The following is an 18,583-nucleotide window of genomic DNA, read 5'->3' on the forward strand; positions in this document are numbered from 1 at the left end:
ATGACAGACTATTTACGACTTACGTACGTCAAGTTAGATTGCCTAGATTTGTGAGATAGAGGAATGAGGATATGATTTTATAAAGATGGCTAATTTGTTGTATAGGAAACCATTCTTGGTTGTTTTATTATCAATCTTGTCACAATGCTACTCTACAGATATTCTTGGATGTGGCGGATTTGTGAAAAGCCACGTTAACTTAGATTTTTCGAAGATCGAAATTGGACTGTAAGTTAACCTCTAAAAGTTTTTTGTAATTGAATTATCTCTTTACTTTGACCTAATTCAGTATGATCAACAAGGTATTTGTTCTTTGTCTGATACCGTTAAAGTGATAGAAAAAGTTAATCATATGCTTTATTTAATTTATTACAAAAAACTTGATAGATAATATTCAACATGATTGTTAAAAAGTACTCCTAATTTCGTTTAATAGTCTAAACCATTCAGTAAATCCTATTATAAATATAAAAAAAACCTCATAATTTTCTGTGATGCTTAAATTAAAATTCTGATAACTAATGAAAAAAAACTATTCCTAGATACACTAAAGAAGGCAGTCTTAAAGAGAAGACAGAATGCGCACCAACAAATGGCTATTATTTTCTACCATTGGAAGAAAAGGGGGAATATGTTTTGAGGGTGCATCCACCAGCAGGTTGGAGTTTTGAACCATCTGAAGTGGATCTGACAATCGATGGTGAAACTGACCAGTGTTCTATTGGCCAGGACATTAACTTTGCATTCAATGGGTTCGGTATAACTGGTAAAGTGAATACAGCTGGACAGAAGTTGGGTCCCAGTGGAATATCAGTCCAGCTCATCAATGATGAAGGGGAAGTTAGGAATACAGTAACTGCTGCGGGTGGTGCCTTTCATTTCACACCTGTTATTCCTGGGAAGTATACTCTGAAGGCACATCATTCAAAGTAAGTGTTAAATACTATATTCTGTTTATATAAATTCCTGCTTTTTAACACGCTTTTATTAGCTTGGGTTGTATGTTTGTATGTATGTATGTACGTAACAGTAATGGAATCTTTGAACCCGATTTCTATCCACTTTGAACATTCAGTTTAATTCAAAATTTTGAAGAATTATCAAAAACCGATGACAATACACAATTTTAATAATTTTGTACTAGTCCTTATCAATATCCTCAGGATTAACGATTTTCAAGGCAAGAGAAAGCGCCTTATGGAGCGTACAGGCAAAGTTACTAGATTGATTTTTAGCTATGAAAAATAATAATGTTATTTCCCTATAACTTGTTATGTATTGTAACATATTTATAATGCCATCATTTAGAATGATTTTTAGGATTCCGTACTCAAAGGATAAAATGAAACCCTCCGCTGTCTGTTCGTGAGTCACAGGGCTTTATCTCTTAAACCGTAATAGATAGACACTTGATTTTTTTACAGACGATGCATAATGATGGTCGCTATACCAAAATATACTAAAAATTAATAAAATAAATATAGTTCAATAAACTAAAAAACACGCTTTTATGATAAAATTAACTAAAAAGTAGAAAATAATTTTCAATTAAGGAACAGTAAATTGTATAATTGTGGAAAAAGTGTGGGGTGCTTTTCGAAAATTGATAAGTGGAGCACTGCGTGTTTTTTAGTTTTTTGAACTATTTCAAAAGTGTATTAGAGAAAGGGTTCTTGAAGTTAAACTGACAAAAACTATAAATTGCAAATGGAAATTTTATAGTTTTCTAGATATTGTGATTTTGCAATTATTTATATATTTAATGGATACTAACACTACTGTAAATAAAATGAATGAAATAATATCATAAGTGTTTTGTGTTGATGCAACACATCTTTTGTTATTAAAGTAACTTTTGCGAATTCACAAAATAAAATAAAATATAATTAGTAGATACTTAGCTAATAGCTTATTTATGCTTCTAGATGGAAACTTGATCCAGCTCAAGCTCAAGTGCAAGTACGGGAGGGCAACACAGCCCTGCCTCTAGGGGTGTTGACGGTTAAGGGTTATGATGTGATGGGCAGCGTCTCCTCATTTGGCAACCCTATCGCTGGGGTGCATGTGTTGCTGTACTCTCAAGAGGTACATATTTGTACAAAAATTGTATCAAATTAATATTGCATGATGAAATAGTTTAATAATAGTTTACACATTGTAAAAGAGAAGAGAATCGTAAAAGAGATATTAGTAGATAGTCAAGTTCAAAATGAATTCAAATTTAGCAAAAAGTTCTCAATCATAATCATCAAAAATCTCAATCTCAATCATAAGAATCATATTTTTAATTTCACAGGAAAGCCCCAAATTCCGAGTGGAAGGTTGTAAAACAGCACTTTTACAAGGTGTCCCAGACTCTCCCATCTGCTACTCGGTGACCGATGTGAATGGGGAGTTCAGCTTTGGTCTTGTCCCAGCTGGGGACTACAAGCTGATGGCAATGTCTAAGTCTCCCGGCCAGTCCACTGTGTCGTACAATATTAAACCTGACATGGTGCCTTTTACTGTTCAACATGGCAGTATCTACGTTAAAAATGCTTTTGAAGTGAGTATATTTGTATTAGGTATGGTAAATATTAGCATTTCTTAAAATAAGTTTAATAATTTTGTTTTATTTACTTTGTTTCAAAAATTAGCTTACCATGTAATACTAGGCTAGTAAGGTATATTTACAAAACATCCATACTTCTAAATGATGATAATTGTTTATGTATGTTATCATGATATTATAATATTTTAATTTTTTCTAGGTGACAGGATTTACAGTAGTAGGCTCAGTGCTAACCTCTATATCAGGTAACCCAATGGCTGGCACACGGGTGTTGCTAGGCGGGGAACCCATAGCCACTACTGATGCTGCTGGCAAATACACACTGACTGGTCTGAAACCGGGCACATATGTGCTAAACTTCCAACATGGTGAGTTCTTTTTTCATTATAGAAATGAAAATATTTGAATCACTTAGCAGAAATATTGCAGCCTTCTTTGTAATATGTGAGGTTATAAACCGTTTTGAAACATATTTTGTTTTTACTTAGACATTCGCATATTGTTCTTTTCACTGATTTCATTTGAAATTGTAGCTTGTTCTTAATTTTTTATATGAAAGAACATTATTAGTTAAAATTAAAAAAAAAGATGCAAAATCGTAATATCCCTTCTAGCTGGTCCTTCATTCGTTTTACATTCATCGTATTTTCTTATTGGTTGTTATGATTCTTTTAGGCGAGTTATTTTGTATGTTTTAAGCAGGGCATATACCCTAATATTAAAATTTAAATGTTAAACCCCAGAGCAGTGCGAGTTCGAGGAGTTGCAGCTGTCGGTGTCGGCGGGCGGTCCGGCGGGCGCGCTGCGAGCGGCGCCGGCGCGCTGGCGCGTGTGCGGCGCCGTGTCCCCGCCGCTCGCGCGCCGCGTCGCCATCGCCGCCGCGCGCAGCTCCGCCCGCGACAAGCCACGGGATATACTCACCGTGGCTACTGACTCCAAAGGTACACATCATTATTCTAGACATTAACTAGCTGATCCGGCAAACATAGTGTTGCCATATAAATAACAAAATGTTAAGGGTGAACAACCCTTATCCTTTAGGGGTATGAAAAATAGATAGCAGCCGCTTCTCAGACCTACTGATTATGCATATAAAATGTAGTGAAAATCGGTAAAGCCATTTCGGAGGAGTATGGTAACACGAGAATTTTACACATAAGATTATGTTTATATGTCGATATAAATTCGTTTTATGGTTAAAGACTTTATTTCTTTTAAAATATGTACAATTCACTTATAGAGAAAATTACAATCTTAAAAAATTATTATATGCCACCCAGCATAAGTAATATGAAACCATTATTAATATATAAATTTTGAAATAATAATATGTTTGTAAATACTATGTTACCTCTATGTTAATTGACAAAGAACATAGGGTTTAGTGAATAATTTGCTATTTAATTTCTAAGAACATACTCATTTAATGATGTTATGAATGTACTTTAATTTTAATTCTTTTACTTTAATAAGTAAATGAACAATATAATACTTGACTAACCTTATTTAAATCACCTTTAGGTAAATGGTGCACATATTTACCCCCTGGAGTGTACTCAGCCAGAGTGGAAGTTTCAGAACAGGAACTAAGAGATGGCTTACAGTGAGTCTCATTTGATGATAGTATATTAATAGTAGAAACCTTTACAATGCCATATATTTGTACATTCAAAATCATTGTGCTATGTTGTGACAGTCAAACTTCAAAAGTTCTTCAGTTACATAATCATTTTTATCCTGGCAGGTTCTACCCCGAGTGGCAGCAGATCACGATGTCGCACGCGCCGGTGGCGGGCGTGACGTTCTCGCAGCTGCGCGCCACCGTCACGGGCGAAGTGCAGTGCGACTCACCGCTGTGCGCCGGCCTCACCGTGGAACTGCGCTCGCTCTCCGCGGACGGCGGGTATATCGGCTCGACGCGGACCGCGCCTGTTGTAGGTATGTTGGAGAAAGTTATGACTATTGAATAAGATAGTGTGCTTCTAACCTTAAAATCTTTTATTAACCTATGTTTGTGGGGTCGTGTAGAAGGCGTATAAATTATAGACTACAAAGTCTGAGCTGAACAAGCACAATTTATTCGCACTAGAAAGAGTCTTACACATACAGTACACACAATGAGTCTATTAGCATTTAGAAAGAAGGAGAAAGAGGAAGGTAACAAGTAGTAGCACAAGAAAGTCCAGAAAGCAAAGCACAATAAAATAATTTAAATACGCAAGCGTAAGGGCGGTAATTAGCGCGGGCGAGCGACACAGTGGCGCGTCTGAGAGAGGTTTCGCGACTGGCGATGACCGAGCGGCCGCGGGCTGCGTACGCGCGGCGCGGCGTACCTGTCCTGTCCTGTACCTGTCCATAGAATTATTATAATAATATATTTACATGTTATACTTAAAATATTTTATACGTGTGGTGATTTGTAAAGTATTTAATATATAAAAACTAAATACTAAAAATGAAATAACATACATAAAATATTATAGTGAATATGTACTGTGAAGCACCCACATACCTTTAAGAGTTATTGAAATTAATATTATTGTTTGATACCATAATCATTTTTTTATGTATTATCTTAACTTACATTACATTTAATTTTGACGTAGAATTTTATTTGAATTATTGCTATTTTTTCATATATTGTTGAACTTAAATGTTTATGTTTACTATATTGTCTTCTATCCCTCGCAGACGGCAAGTACACATTCACGGAGGTGTCGCCGGGCAGCGTGGAGGTGTCGGTGCCGGCGACGCGGCTGTGCTGGCGCGCGGCCCGCCAGCGCGCCGCCGTGGCCGCCGAGCGCGCCGCGCTGCCGCCCTTCCTGCTGGCCGGCGCGCGCCTGCCCGTCGCCGCCTCGCACCGCATGCAGGTAGACTTCGCTCTGAATGTAGAAACGAGTCGCGTCGTAATAGCAAATTGTAGATATAAGCAGGACGAAGACGGCGCGGGACCCCCAACACCCGTCCGCTGCCCGCTCTCGCCCGCGCGGACATGACTGCGTTAGTGTGCACTTATTGTTGTAGTTGTGTTCGACCCCATTGGCTCTCTAACTGACACCTGCGAGCAACAACTTTAGAGCGGACTCGTAGTTTGGCGCGGACTGTACGTTAATTCGAGCACACTTCGCGGAGGTGTCGCCAGGCACCGTCAGCGCCAGGTACGACATGTAGAAACTAGGGACAACTATTTATTTCATGTTGTTGTTAGTGCATATACATTTCCAAAGATACCGCTGAGCAACGTGAAAATAACCGCCGTCGCCTCGTACGTCACAACTCACAACGTAGTACAATGGCACAGTAGACCCCAATGCTGTTCACGCAAGTGACATTTGGTACAATTTTACCACTGTTTGCCAGAAAGCGCACTCAGGGATATATAAATGTACTTGAGGTTTACTACTTCAGAGGTCAATATCGAAAACGTATAGGTAATGCAGCAAATAATTCTCCCTATTAAAATCTCAGGGTAATACGTGACTTAATATAAAATGAAACAATGACAACTGAAGACTAAAACACTAATTCAAATTTAGTAATCACAGTACTAAAGCTAAGATACATCTTCCAGCTGGAGTACTCGAGTGCGAGCGCGAAGGGCGTGCTGGACGTGCCGCAGGGCAGCAGCTCGCAGTGCCTGCCCGCCGCAGACGTCTACACGCTGACGCCGCGCGGCTGCCACCAGGTCAAGCCGGCGGTTATCACCGTCGACATGGCTGCCGATGAATTGCCTGTGAGTACTATTTTCTTTTTTTAATATTGACGAAGCAAATGTGCATGCAATAAACCTTATGGTAAGTGGCTCCTGTCACCTATGAATATGTGTAATCCTAATCATCCTTAGATAAGACTGTTTGCTTATGTGTTAGTAAGCCACAGATGCGCTGTTATCCCTGAGGGTTAAGTTGGAATGTCTCGGATAAAAGTGTATTCCTTACTGCAGAAATAGAAGTGGCGGTGGTCCCTCTGGAGGACTAAATGATTAAATCAAATGGACTGATGAATTATTAAATGAATGAATGAAAACTTGTTATATCATCTAATACGCTACAGCCACGCGTGGGTCTTGGCCTGGTCCGGAATATTTGTCCAGTTTGGTTTATTCTTGGCTCTCTCTTTCCATTTCGTCCAAAACGTGTTATAGGTTTTTTTTTTAAATTTAAATTATATAAATTCCAGACGGTGCATTTCGTAGCGGTGTCTCACGCGTCTACCATCAGGGTCCTATCCCCAGACCCTGTGACCGACCTGATGCTGGAGATCAACTCGGAGGGCCAGGGGATGAAGGACGTTGGGCCGCTCGTGCCCTTGAAGCAGCCACAGGGTTATGCGTTTGAGCACACAATTTATTTGGCTGAGGTGAGTTATATTATTTTTATGGTAATTGCCATTTATTCTATTGGGCTAATAGTGTTTCAATTTATATATACCTCCCATTAAATATAAATTTAAATTACATTAAATATAAATTTAAAGGTTTTAAATTTATATTTAATTTTATGTTGCATACAAAGATGTGTATGTAGACACTTAGTTGAAGAACTAAAATTTTAATTTATTGTTTTAGCGTTAGTCATAGATATATGAAAAGTCAAAGGAGTATTTACTAGAAAAAAAAACAAACTGTGTAAAGTGAATCAGAGATCAGATCAGATCTAATCCTATTCGAAGTTGATTACAGATGTCAATGGGCGGCAGTATCCACTTACCATTAGGTAGACTGCTTGCTCGTCCGCTACTCCTATATTATAAAAAAAAGTTCAAAATGAGTGAATGTTCGCAGGGCGAGATATCGGTGGTGATGGCGTCGTCGTCCTCGCTGCTGTTCGAGCCGCCCGGCCCGCAGCAGGTGCTGGGCCGCGCCGACTGCGACCCCGCTGCTCTAGTACTGCACGCGGCCCGCGGCCTCACGCTCGCCGGGCGGACTGTACCGCCCGTGGCGGATGCTACCGTTACGCTCACATCGGGTAAATTGATACTACTATAGTCGTGACAAAATAATAGGTCCTATTGGACATATGTCGATATTGTCATTGAACTTGTGAACTTGTGTAGTATTAACAAGTAGATAATACGAATACTTGTAGATAATGAATAATGAAGTAATTTGTAAGGTTTGTCAGGAAAAATTATAAAACGTATTACACATTTTTTTTCAGTTAATAAGTGTCTAGACATTATTTTAATTTATAGCTCCAATTCATATAGTACCGTATAACATTCTTACATTGTTGTATCAGTCGGATCATTTGGAGTTATGGATAATTTCACAATAGGTTGTGGTTTCAAACCATTCGGAGGACACGAAAATCCATTAACATTGCAATTATTAAAACTTTGAACTACGTCAATGCAATTTTTTATACTTGTTGCCGCATGTTCACACAAAAGAAACCAAGGATTGAAGAATTGAAGAAACAAATCTTCAATTCAAGTAAGATTACGTACGAATACGTGCATGTCCATACGTGCTCTGTATAGCCGCTTACTACTCAGTACAAAACAACTCGGATCTAAAGTGCGGCGTTTTCGTAGATTTCGCATTTTGTGTGTCCATACTATACTATACTATATACCATACTATATTAGTACTACACTATATTAGTATACATCTACTATATTCGTAAAGATTACTCACTTCTAACAAGAAAATGTTTGAAATGTAATATTTTCATGTTTGAAAAATATAAAAAAAAAAATGTAGTTTTTAGAGCATATACGAATGAAACGATATTTCTCCGCACTTTTTCTTCGGTTTCGTGTTTTTGTACCACTTAAGTGCACATGTCGGCATTGTTCCGCATAAATTACACCATGACAGCCATTAAATGGCTGACACATTGTCAGCTATTTAAGCCATTTAATGGCCTCCTTCAATTACAAGATATCAATACTGATCTATGGTCCTCTCCTTATTATTCACCGTTCCGCAGACGAGCTAACGCTGACGCAAGTGACTGGCCCGGACGGCGCGTATAGCTTCGGTCCGCTGGACGCGTCGCGTTCTTACCGCGTGGCCGCCGAGAAGGACTCGTACGTGTTCTCCGCGCCCGACCCCGACGGCAACATACAGGCGCACAAGCTCGCCGAGATCACTGTCGAGCTGTTTGACGAGGATGATACTCCGCTTGAGGTGAGAGACTGTTTGATTGCTTTAGGAGAAGGCTTTAGTTTGATGTAGGAATACGTGTAGTTTGAGATGAGAGATTAATTATTTTAGTCTCAAGCAGTAATTAGAAATATAATTTAGTTAAAAAATAATAATGTACGTAATATGTAACTCTTTGAGTTGACGTGATATAATTTTATGGTGGTCAAAGTTGACATAGAATAAAAATATTTTTATCATTTTCATATAATACAGTTTTAAAATACAAAGTTTAAGTAAAATTAAATTGACAATGTATAATACGGACAGACAAGTTATGCATATTTTTCATGTATTGCATAAAGTCAGTTTAACGTATTTTTAAGAAAGGGCTAAACACTTCAAAGTAGGCTATGATTATATTGTCGGTACCGTAAAACATGAATATTTTTGTATTAATGTAGAAGGAATTCGTAACATTTGTTCGCATGGTTAGAATTATAAAATTTCACTCATATGCCCTGAAGAAGCATAAATATGTGCATGCTCTTTCGATAGCGGAATTATAAATTATGTATATGTATTATGTCATAAAATGAAATGTATGTGTTCAGGGTGCGTTGGTGTCTGTGAGCGGCGGCGCGTTCCGTCGCAACGTGGCGGCGTCTCGCGGTGTACTCCGCTTCGGCTCGCTACCCCCCGCGCAGTACTACGTGAAGCCCAGCATGAAGGAGTACCGCTTCGCGCCGCCGCACGCCATCGTGCCCGTCGACGACGGCCGCACGCACGCGCTCTCCTTCCGGTAAGCGTACATACATATTCACGCAAGAAACACACACACAAACAGACACACACACACTCACATACATACTCAAGAACAAGAATGCGCATGTGCGGAACAAGAACAAGAATGCGCATGTGCGGGCTTGCACACTCACTTGCAAAAAAACACACACACGCACGTGACAAACTCACACGTACGTAATCGTGTAATAAGAGCAGTAAGCTAGCGAGTTCCCTATGTAAATGAAGCATGCGCAATAGTTTACAAACATGTAATATTTATACGAATTTAAAACTCATCTTGTCTCATAATATTATACATGTTCTGGAGTGTGCCAAAAAGCAGTATTCGGCTTACTGACAAATTTCAACGAACGCTTATTAATTATAGTATCAATTTAATAATAAGAATCAATCCGATGACTAGCATAATTTATTAATCAATAAATGAATATTAATGGTAATATTATATTCACAGAGGTATCCGTGTGGCATGGTCGGTGTCCGGGCGGACGGTGTCGCTGGGCAAGGTGGGCATCGCCAACGTGCCGCTGAAGGCAGTGCCCAGCAACCCCGAGGACGCGGCCCGCTGCCCGCCGCAAGAGGCCACCGGATCTGTTAATGGAGACTTCAGGTAGAGTCCGCGCCAAATTTCTAGTTCGCTCTGAATATAGGAACGAGTCGTTTTGCAACAGCAAATTGTAGACAGCGCGAGACCCCCCGACCGCATTGGCTCACTGACTGCACCTGCGCCCAATAACTGCAGAGCGGACTAGAAGTTTGGTGCGGTTTTTAACACATTACTCTCAACACTATAATATAGATCTAATGTATAATTTTTTGTGGTCATACATATAGAGAGGTAGGTGCTTTTATAATCTTATCTGTTATTAGTCTCCAAATCATACTTTCTTCTGATCTCATAGGCCACAAATTACACTTTTTGGAAGACAAAAAATCAAATAAGTTGTCGAAACTGAATGTTTCGAATAAATATATTTTATATCACGGCGTGCGTAAATTGACGTTTTACGCACGCTTCGCGTGCGCAAAACCCCCATTTCCGACCCCGTAATATAAAATTTTATACAACACGCGGACGAAAAATGTTTTTCTGACTCGTGTGATTGCAGTCCTCGCCTGCGGCTCGGCCTGCAAACTCACACTTGTCAGAAAAAAATTTTTCGTCCTCGTATCGTAATGTACTATTTTTTTTTTTTTTTTTTTTTTTGTGTTAGTATCTGCGATCAGTCTGTCTGCGACTATAAACAGATGTTTTGTGAGTCTTATAAGGCTTGTAGGGAACTGCTCCCAGCGGAGCCAACCCTTTCTTTGTTTTCGGACTATTAGTCACGCGTCATCGAACATATCCCGCCGCTTTTTTAGGCGACGTTCAGTGACTGCAGTTGCCAGCTGCCCCGCCAGTCGGTTGGGGTGCTTATGTAGGCGTTTTTTATATTTTTCTCCATGAGTTTCTATTTCTGTTTTTACCATGGGTATGTTCAGGATTTCATGGACCTCTGTTGTTCTAATAAACCAAGGTGCATTTGATATTTGTTTTAAGATGTAATTTTGTACTCGTTGGATGATCATGACATTAGAGGTACTTGCCGTGCCCCACAGCTGTATACCATAAGTCCAAATGGGTTTCAGTATAGTTTTGTATATGAGCAGCTTGTTGTCAGTGGATAGTTTTGAGTTTCGTCCAAGTAGCCAGTAGAGACCCTTGTATTTTAAATTAATTTCGTCCCTTTTTGTTTGGACGTGTTTTTTCCAAGTGAGTCTACGATCCAAGTGCATGCCGAGGTACTTTACAGTGTTTTGGTGTGGTAGTTGGACGCCATTTAGGCTGACTGGTGAGCAATCGCCCTTTCGGAGTGTGAATGTTACGTGCACTGACTTAGATACACTAGTTGCAATCCTCCATTTGGCTAGCCATTTTTCAATTTCATTTAGGCTGTTCTGTAGGACCTTAGAAGCTTTAATCGGACAGTTGTTCGATGAAAGTAGAGCTGTGTCGTCAGCGAAGGTTGCTATGGTAACATCATCGTTTTGGGGTAGGTCGTACGTATACAACGTGTATAAGATCGGTCCCAGCACAGAGCCCTGTGGGACGCCTGCAGATGTTTCATGAAAACATGAGGTGCAGTCACTTTCCCTGACTTGAAACAATCTATCAGACAAGTACGATTTGAGGACATTATAGAATGTGTGTGGTAATGTTGCTTTTATTTTATATAGCAAACCCTTATGCCAAACTCTGTCGAAGGCTTGTTGTATATCCAGGAAGACTGACGAGCAATATTCTTTTTTTTCCATTGATCTTCTAATCACTCTGCAGACTCTGTGTACCTGTTCTACAGTCGCGTGTTCTTTCCTAAAGCCAAACTGGTGTTCCGGGATGATTGACTTCTCTTCAATGACGTGTGATATTCTGTGAAGTAGTGACTTTTCCAGAAGCTTTGACATTATCGGCAAGAGGCTGATAGGTCTGTACGATGTGATCTCATGAATGGGTTTTCCAGGTTTTTGCAGCATTATAACATTTGATACTTTCCATAGGTCTGGAAAGTATCCAACTCTTATTACTGCATTGAATAACATCGTTAAGTACACCATAACTTTTCGCGGTGATTCGTTAAGGACCTTTTTGTCGATCATATCGTATCCCGGGGCTTTATTGCTCTTAAGTGACTTGAGGTTTCTATATATTTCACTGGGTGTCACTAATTTCAGAGGTGTGTCCAGTTGGAGATCTTGGCTGAGAGTGAGGTCGATGTCTGTTTCATCCGCATCTGGTGCAGCATCGTTTGGTGTAAATACTTGGCTGAGGTGCTTAGCAAATGCCTCTGCTTTTTCTTGGGCAGTTCTAATCCACTGACCGTTTGGTGACCGTAAAGGTGGTGTTTGTTGTAGTGGCCGACCAAGGTTTTTACAGGCTTTCCATAGTGAGTAATTGGTGTGTTTTGTTGGTGTTAGTCCTTCCAGATAGCTATCTACAGCAATATTGTTTGCTTCCTTAATAAGCGTCTTGAGTTCTTGGATGGATTTATTTAGTTTCTTTTTGTCACTTGAGTGTCTACTAGAATGCCATACTCTACGCAGTCGCCTTTTTTCTAGTATTTTTTGTCTTATGGATTCCGAGTATGTTTTACTCTGGGGGGAGCGTTCGGTGACTTCAGGAGTGGACCTCCAACAGCATTCCTGTATTACTGAGGTTAATATGCGTACGGCGCAGTCGATGTCTGTCTCTGTTTTTAATGGTACATTTAGTTTTAAACTTTCTTGAACTGCTTCCCTGTAGGAGTTCCAGTCAGTGCGTTTATTGTAGAGTTTACCATTATTGTCCATATTTAGAACAGAATTGCCTATAGTCAGGATCACCGGAACATGATTGGTGTTCGAGTCCAAGCATGTTTCTATTTGATGAGACAGTCTCGATAGGCCTTTTACAATGAAGAAGTCTATCACGTCTGGGAGGCGGTTTGGGTCTGTTGGCCAGTTGGTCGGATCTGTAGTTGAGATTGTGGTGAGATGGTTCTTGTCTATAGCTTTCTTGAGTTCTCTGCCTCTTGTGGTGGTAAGTCTTGAAGCCCAGTGTACATGTTTAGCATTCCAGTCACCTCCTGCTATGAAGCGTAGTCCCAGTGTTTTGAACAGCTCCTCATATTGCTCTTCTTTTATTGTATGCTTAGGTGGACAGTATATGGCGGACACATTAAACGTTCCATTTACATCTTCTACAGCTATTGTTGTTGCTTGTATATGTGGCTTTCTAAATTGTGGTTGTTCATGGTGTTTAATTTTTGACTTTATAATTATTGCCGTTCCTGCATGTGCAGTGCCATCTGGATGGTTTGTGGCGTAAATATTAAAATTGCGCATACTAAGATTGCTGTTGTCGGTTAGGTGAGATTCAGACACTAATAAAATGTCTATGTTGTGTGTGTTTAGTAGTACTTCTACCTCTTCTAGGTTACTAGATAGACCGTCTAGGTTCCACGTTGCTATCTTGAGGGAAGCCATTATGTCATTTTGGCTACCAATGTTGTTATGAGGTTAATTAGAGTACTCATTTGTTGTAAGATAAGATCAAACTTTTCAGCTTGTTTGAGCAGCATCTCTTCAATTTTACTTGGTGTAGTTTGGTCCATGTTAGTGGCTTTTGGTCTACCTCTCAAAGTATCCGCAAAGCTTGCTCCCCTCCTGGTGCTCGAGTTCTGTATTACCCTATTATTATCTGGATGTTGAGTTTGGAGTTCCGGGTACTGGTACTGAGGTGGCAGTTGGTTCTCTACGTTAGCTGTCGGCGTGCTAACGTCTCTGTGATCGTTGTTCCGCTTTCCAAGTTCTTTTGTTGTAGCCCTTGCTCTTAGGTGTGCTTGTTTGACGGATTTTCGTGTTAGTATCTCTTTGTAGACTTCACATCCCTTATAGTTGGCTGGATGGGCCCCAAGGCATAGAGCACACTTTGCTGGGGTGTTTCGATCGGTCTTAGGGCAATCTGCTGTTCTATGTGCTTCAGCGCATTTCACACAGCGGTAGGGTCGCATACAATAGTTTTTAGAGTGCCCATACTGCTGACATTTTTGACATTGAATTATAGACTTCCGTTTTCTGGGTTCCTCTATGACCACAGATTGATGATTTATATGTTTGATGGTCTTTATAGCTTTGTTATTTGAACTCTGTTGTAAGGTTGCAAAGAATGTGGAGGTGGGTTTTTTCTCAGGTCCATACTTTGCATTTATTATCTCTCCAATTACTGTGTTTCCTGTATCCTCTAGTGATTCTTTTATGATGCTAATAGGAGTTGAGTGATGAAGGTTTTTAATTACGATTCTGTAGGGTCTTTTGTCCTTTCTGTTAAATGTGTGTCCAATAAGTCCTTTCTCTCTAATTACCTGCAATATAGATTTGTAGACTTCAGTGTTGGTGCAGTTAATGCGAAGTTGATTTCTGTTGATGATTTTGTACACAAATTCAGTTTTCTTTACAACTTGTTCCAAGAGTTCAGTGAGCTTAGTGAGGTCTTCAATTCCATATCGAATAAATATATAATAATTTTCAGGATACGAGGCTTACCTCCTAACTGCCACTACACTATCGAACTGAAGGAATCTTCTACTCCTGAACTAGCTGGACTCAAGCTTGCAAAGGCGCCACCCACTTTTGAGGTAAGCATAATAAACATTTATGTACAATCTGGGTAATTATTAACATTGTATAGGTATTGATTAAAGAATATAAAATATATCATAATCTTATTATGTTTTATATGCAATTTTTTAAATGTTATGTATTGTTTTATTTGTCTTAAAAGGTCTTAAGTTTACAATGATCAATTTTGTTTAATTAGCAACCTATACGTTAGAAATGTTGGTAGAAATATATTTAAAATCATAAAAAAATTACCATATTGAACCTATTTTAAAGCTATAAGTAAAGCGTATCACTCTTAAAACAATTGCAGGTCAAGGAGAAGGACATCGAGAACGTTCGTCTGATAGTGATTCAGCCGAACCAGGTGACCGACGCGAACGTGCTAGTCCGCACACCGAACATCGAGCACTACAAGACGCTGCGGCTCTCCCTCGCGCTGGAGACTACTCCACAGTCTCCGCTGTTCTCCACGCGACTGGACGCGGCCGGCTACTCGCAGGTAAACTTGGACGTTAGCGCTGTATTTTTATAATGCATTATTCATTATATTATAACTCTTCCTTTAAAATGTTTTAATATTAATTACTAGCTGACCCGGCAAACTTTGTGTTCCCACATAAATAAAAAAATGTTAAGTGTGAACAACTCTTATTACTTAGGGGTATAAAAATAAATAGTAGCTGATTCTCAGACCTACTGAATATGCGTATAAAATTTGGTGAAAATAGGTAAAGCCGTTTCGGAGGAGTACGGTAAGTAACATTGTGTGTGATACGAGAATTTTATATATAAGACTCGCTGACCCGGCAAACTTTGTACCGCCTCAAAATCTATTTATCAAATATATTTCATATAATATATAGCCTATGTTACTCGTGGATAATGTAGCTTTCGAATGGTGAAAGATTTTTTAAAATCGGTCCAGTAGTTTTTGAGACTATTCATTACAATCAAACAAACAAACAAAATTTTCCTATTTATAATATTAGTATAGATAGATATATTATGTGCTGTATGTTATAACGCCAAGTGTTCGCGCAGGCACTGAACCCGGGCCTCGTGTACGTGCTGCCGCGCCTGCCCGCAGACAACAAGACGTACGTGCTCAGCCTCGAGTCCACGCTGTCCAAGGCCACGCATAACTACGGCGAGTACGTGTATTACTACACGTCGGATGGACGCTTCAAGCATTTCGACTTTGATTTTGTGCCGAAGGTTAGTTACTATATCTATATTTATTTAGTTATATAATTTATTTATTGTAGTTATAATTTTGTTATGATTTTATATATTTGATCGCCTTTTCGATTATTTTATTTGCTTAAATAATTAACATGTTTATGAGTTTTATGAAGAATATAAATGTTTTACGGTGTGATGTGTTGTGGATGATTTATACTAACTAAATTAAGTGATTATTTAAGTGTTTTTGACGTGGCGGGGTTTGTGATAATTTTTAATTTAAAGTATTTAACTTTGGTTGCAGTCCTATTTATTTCCCTTTACTGATTAATTGTTCCCTATAAGTGTGCAGCGGAAGCGTGCTGGGCCCATAACCTAAAATAAAACTAGGAAATAACAAAGTATAACAGTATAATTTGTGCTTTGCGACCGTTCCGTGTGAAAACTAGAGCAAGAAGCTTACAACATACTTTCTGAATTCAAAACAGAGATGTTATACAGCTTTGTATTTTTCTTTTACAAAAAGTATCTATTCAACAAAATTCTCAAGATTCGCTTCGCACTTTAATTGTTTAAGACCTCACAACCCACAAGCTAAAAATTGCACGATGCGACAGGTGCGGTCGTCGGAGCAGGAGCTGCGGCAGACGTCGGTGCTGGCGGTGCCGCTGCTGGCGCTGGTGGCGGCCGCCTTCCTGCAGCGCGAGCGGCTCGTGGCGCGCCTCAAGCCCGACCTCGTCAACAACGTGCACCGCAAGCTGCGCGCCAAGAAGGCGCAGTAGCCGCCACGCGGCCCCGGGCGTGAAGTCATGCAGCTGCGCGACAAGAAGGCGGAGTAGCTGGGGACAGGGGCCCGGGCGTGACGTCATAAAGTGATCATATTAAAACCTAGTAGAATCCTAATTAAAATGTTATTTTATCGAAACTCTTATAGAATTACTATAGACATGCGGTCGTACGTACGTAAGTTATTCAAAACTGTTAAAGAAATACTTTAGGCATACGGTCGTACGTACGTAAGTTCATGGATCAAGAAGTTCAGAGGTGTTGTGAAACGATCATATTGACATCAAATGTTATTATTTAATTCCGTTTTTATTCAATCGTTGGTAAGCATAACAGGTGGATAAATGATTTTTTAATAATAGGCGATAATTTTCACGCCTAAAACGTGTATTATAAATTTACATACAAATTAAAATGTCTTAGATCATACAGTTAACAGACTTACCAAGGTTCAAACGCATTGTTAAGTTTGGCGCAAATTACATGATAAGTAAATCATTTGTACTCAATAAGTTTTTATAAAGTCTGCGCAGACGAAGCGGGCGTCACGGTGTTACAAAGATTTTGCCACTTTGGAGGACACACAGGCAGTGTGACGTCACAACAGCGGGACGTATGGCTCAAATCTATTAATAAATATGCATAATATAATGGATAAAAAAGTCCTTCCCGCCTCGTCCCACGGGCTGTAAGCCCCTCTCCACATTCTCGCGAGAATCTCGCCAGAACGCGAGAAAAACCTGATTCGTATTGGCTCCACAGTCTCGTTCCTCGTGCTTTTCTCGCTTTTTCACGTGTTTCTCGCGAAAATATGGAGCGGGCTTAAGTCTGACGTGCGTACAGCGCGATGTCGGAACGAATCGTGTGGCGTACTATGAATAATGGTATATAAAACGTTGAAGCGACTGCGCTCCGGCGCCGCGCCGCCGCCGCAACGCACCGTGTGCATCGGGACTTTATCGTCAAGTGATTAATGGTGAAAGTGTAAATCCTGTTAACAAATTTAATTCTATTATATTAATGAAATTTTGTTACTTGAACCAAAATCAAATAAGTAGATATTGCGTAAGATCACGTGTGATTGTTAAGGTTATCAGAAATAAATTGATAAACACCAGTTATAATATATCTTAGAAAATAAAACCTTTGTATTGTATAAAGAACTGATTTTTATAGCTTAATATGAATTTTAATTAAATCTATTCAAGAGTTACAAAATGAACTATTATTTATTTATTTATTTATCTATCTACTTTATTGAAGTGTATTATTTATTTATAATAGACAACTATCCACAAACGTATGTAATAAAGGTAAATTTGAAAGTAGTCAAAATTAACTCCTGTTTAATTTTGAATACTTTCAAATTTACAAAAATAAATTAATAAACTAAAATGAAGTATATACTATAGAACTAAGAGTTTATAAAAACATTCTGCACTAATAATCTCATACTAAATTTACCTGTGTTTGTGATGCATTGGACAAGCATAAAGTTATAATTATTAGATATACAAATCACAAAAAATATGTGGACATTTTAAGTAATCATTCCGTATTAATTAAATTATTATTATTTTGATCGATAATCTAATTTACATGGCGTTCAAATTTACAAAGTAAAGTGCCAATATTGTGGTATTTAATATTTTATTGACATAAAGGAATTAATTTATGAAAGCATTATTGTGGTATTTTTATTTAAGTAAAGGTAATTTCTCTTTTTGCAATATTTTGTTGTTTATTTCATAAGTGAAGCATTTGAGTTTAGTGTGATGGTGGTAGTATTTGCTTAGGTTGTAAGTTGTGAGAAATAAAGTGGAATGTTTGTAAAGTCTGTTTTATTTATAGTTATAACCCATAATTAATATTATTATACAAAAATAAACTTAAAGATATTTTATATCACGGCGTGCGTAAATGGACGTTTTACGCACGCTTCGCGTGCGCAAAACCCCCATTTCCGACCCCGTAATATAAAATTTTTTATATCACGGCGTGCGTAAATTGACGTTTTACGCACGCTTCGC

The 18,583-nt window shown here is 38.9% G+C and overlaps 1 protein-coding gene across 2 annotated transcripts; it reads left to right on the plus strand.

Moving 5' to 3' along the window:
- The first annotated feature begins 67 nt into the window (after positions 1–67).
- On the plus strand, positions 68–18,387 carry LOC140756437 (BOS complex subunit NOMO3). 2 transcript variants are annotated; one of them, XM_073091954.1, is made up of 20 exons: positions 68–228; positions 543–929; positions 1,926–2,085; positions 2,297–2,545; positions 2,751–2,919; positions 3,295–3,492; positions 4,073–4,154; positions 4,296–4,489; positions 5,243–5,421; positions 6,123–6,284; positions 6,731–6,910; positions 7,335–7,518; positions 8,485–8,684; positions 9,254–9,441; positions 9,901–10,056; positions 14,494–14,599; positions 14,896–15,084; positions 15,627–15,800; positions 16,385–16,551; positions 16,609–18,387. In XM_073091954.1, the coding sequence occupies exons 1-19, from the start codon at positions 86–88 to the stop codon at positions 16,547–16,549; spliced, it is 3,465 nt and encodes a 1,154-aa protein (XP_072948055.1). In that variant the 5' UTR covers positions 68–85; the 3' UTR covers positions 16,550–16,551; positions 16,609–18,387. The 2 variants fall into 2 exon arrangements, with proteins under 2 accessions (XP_072948055.1, XP_072948047.1); XM_073091946.1 differs by having other exon boundaries at positions 16,385–18,387.
- The last annotated feature ends 196 nt before the right edge of the window (positions 18,388–18,583 follow it).

The sequence above is a fragment of the Epargyreus clarus genome, unplaced genomic scaffold (assembly GCF_041222505.1).
Source record: "Epargyreus clarus isolate Ecla_fem2 unplaced genomic scaffold, WU_Ecla_fem_2.2 ptg000003l, whole genome shotgun sequence".
NCBI lineage: Eukaryota > Metazoa > Arthropoda > Insecta > Lepidoptera > Hesperiidae > Epargyreus > Epargyreus clarus.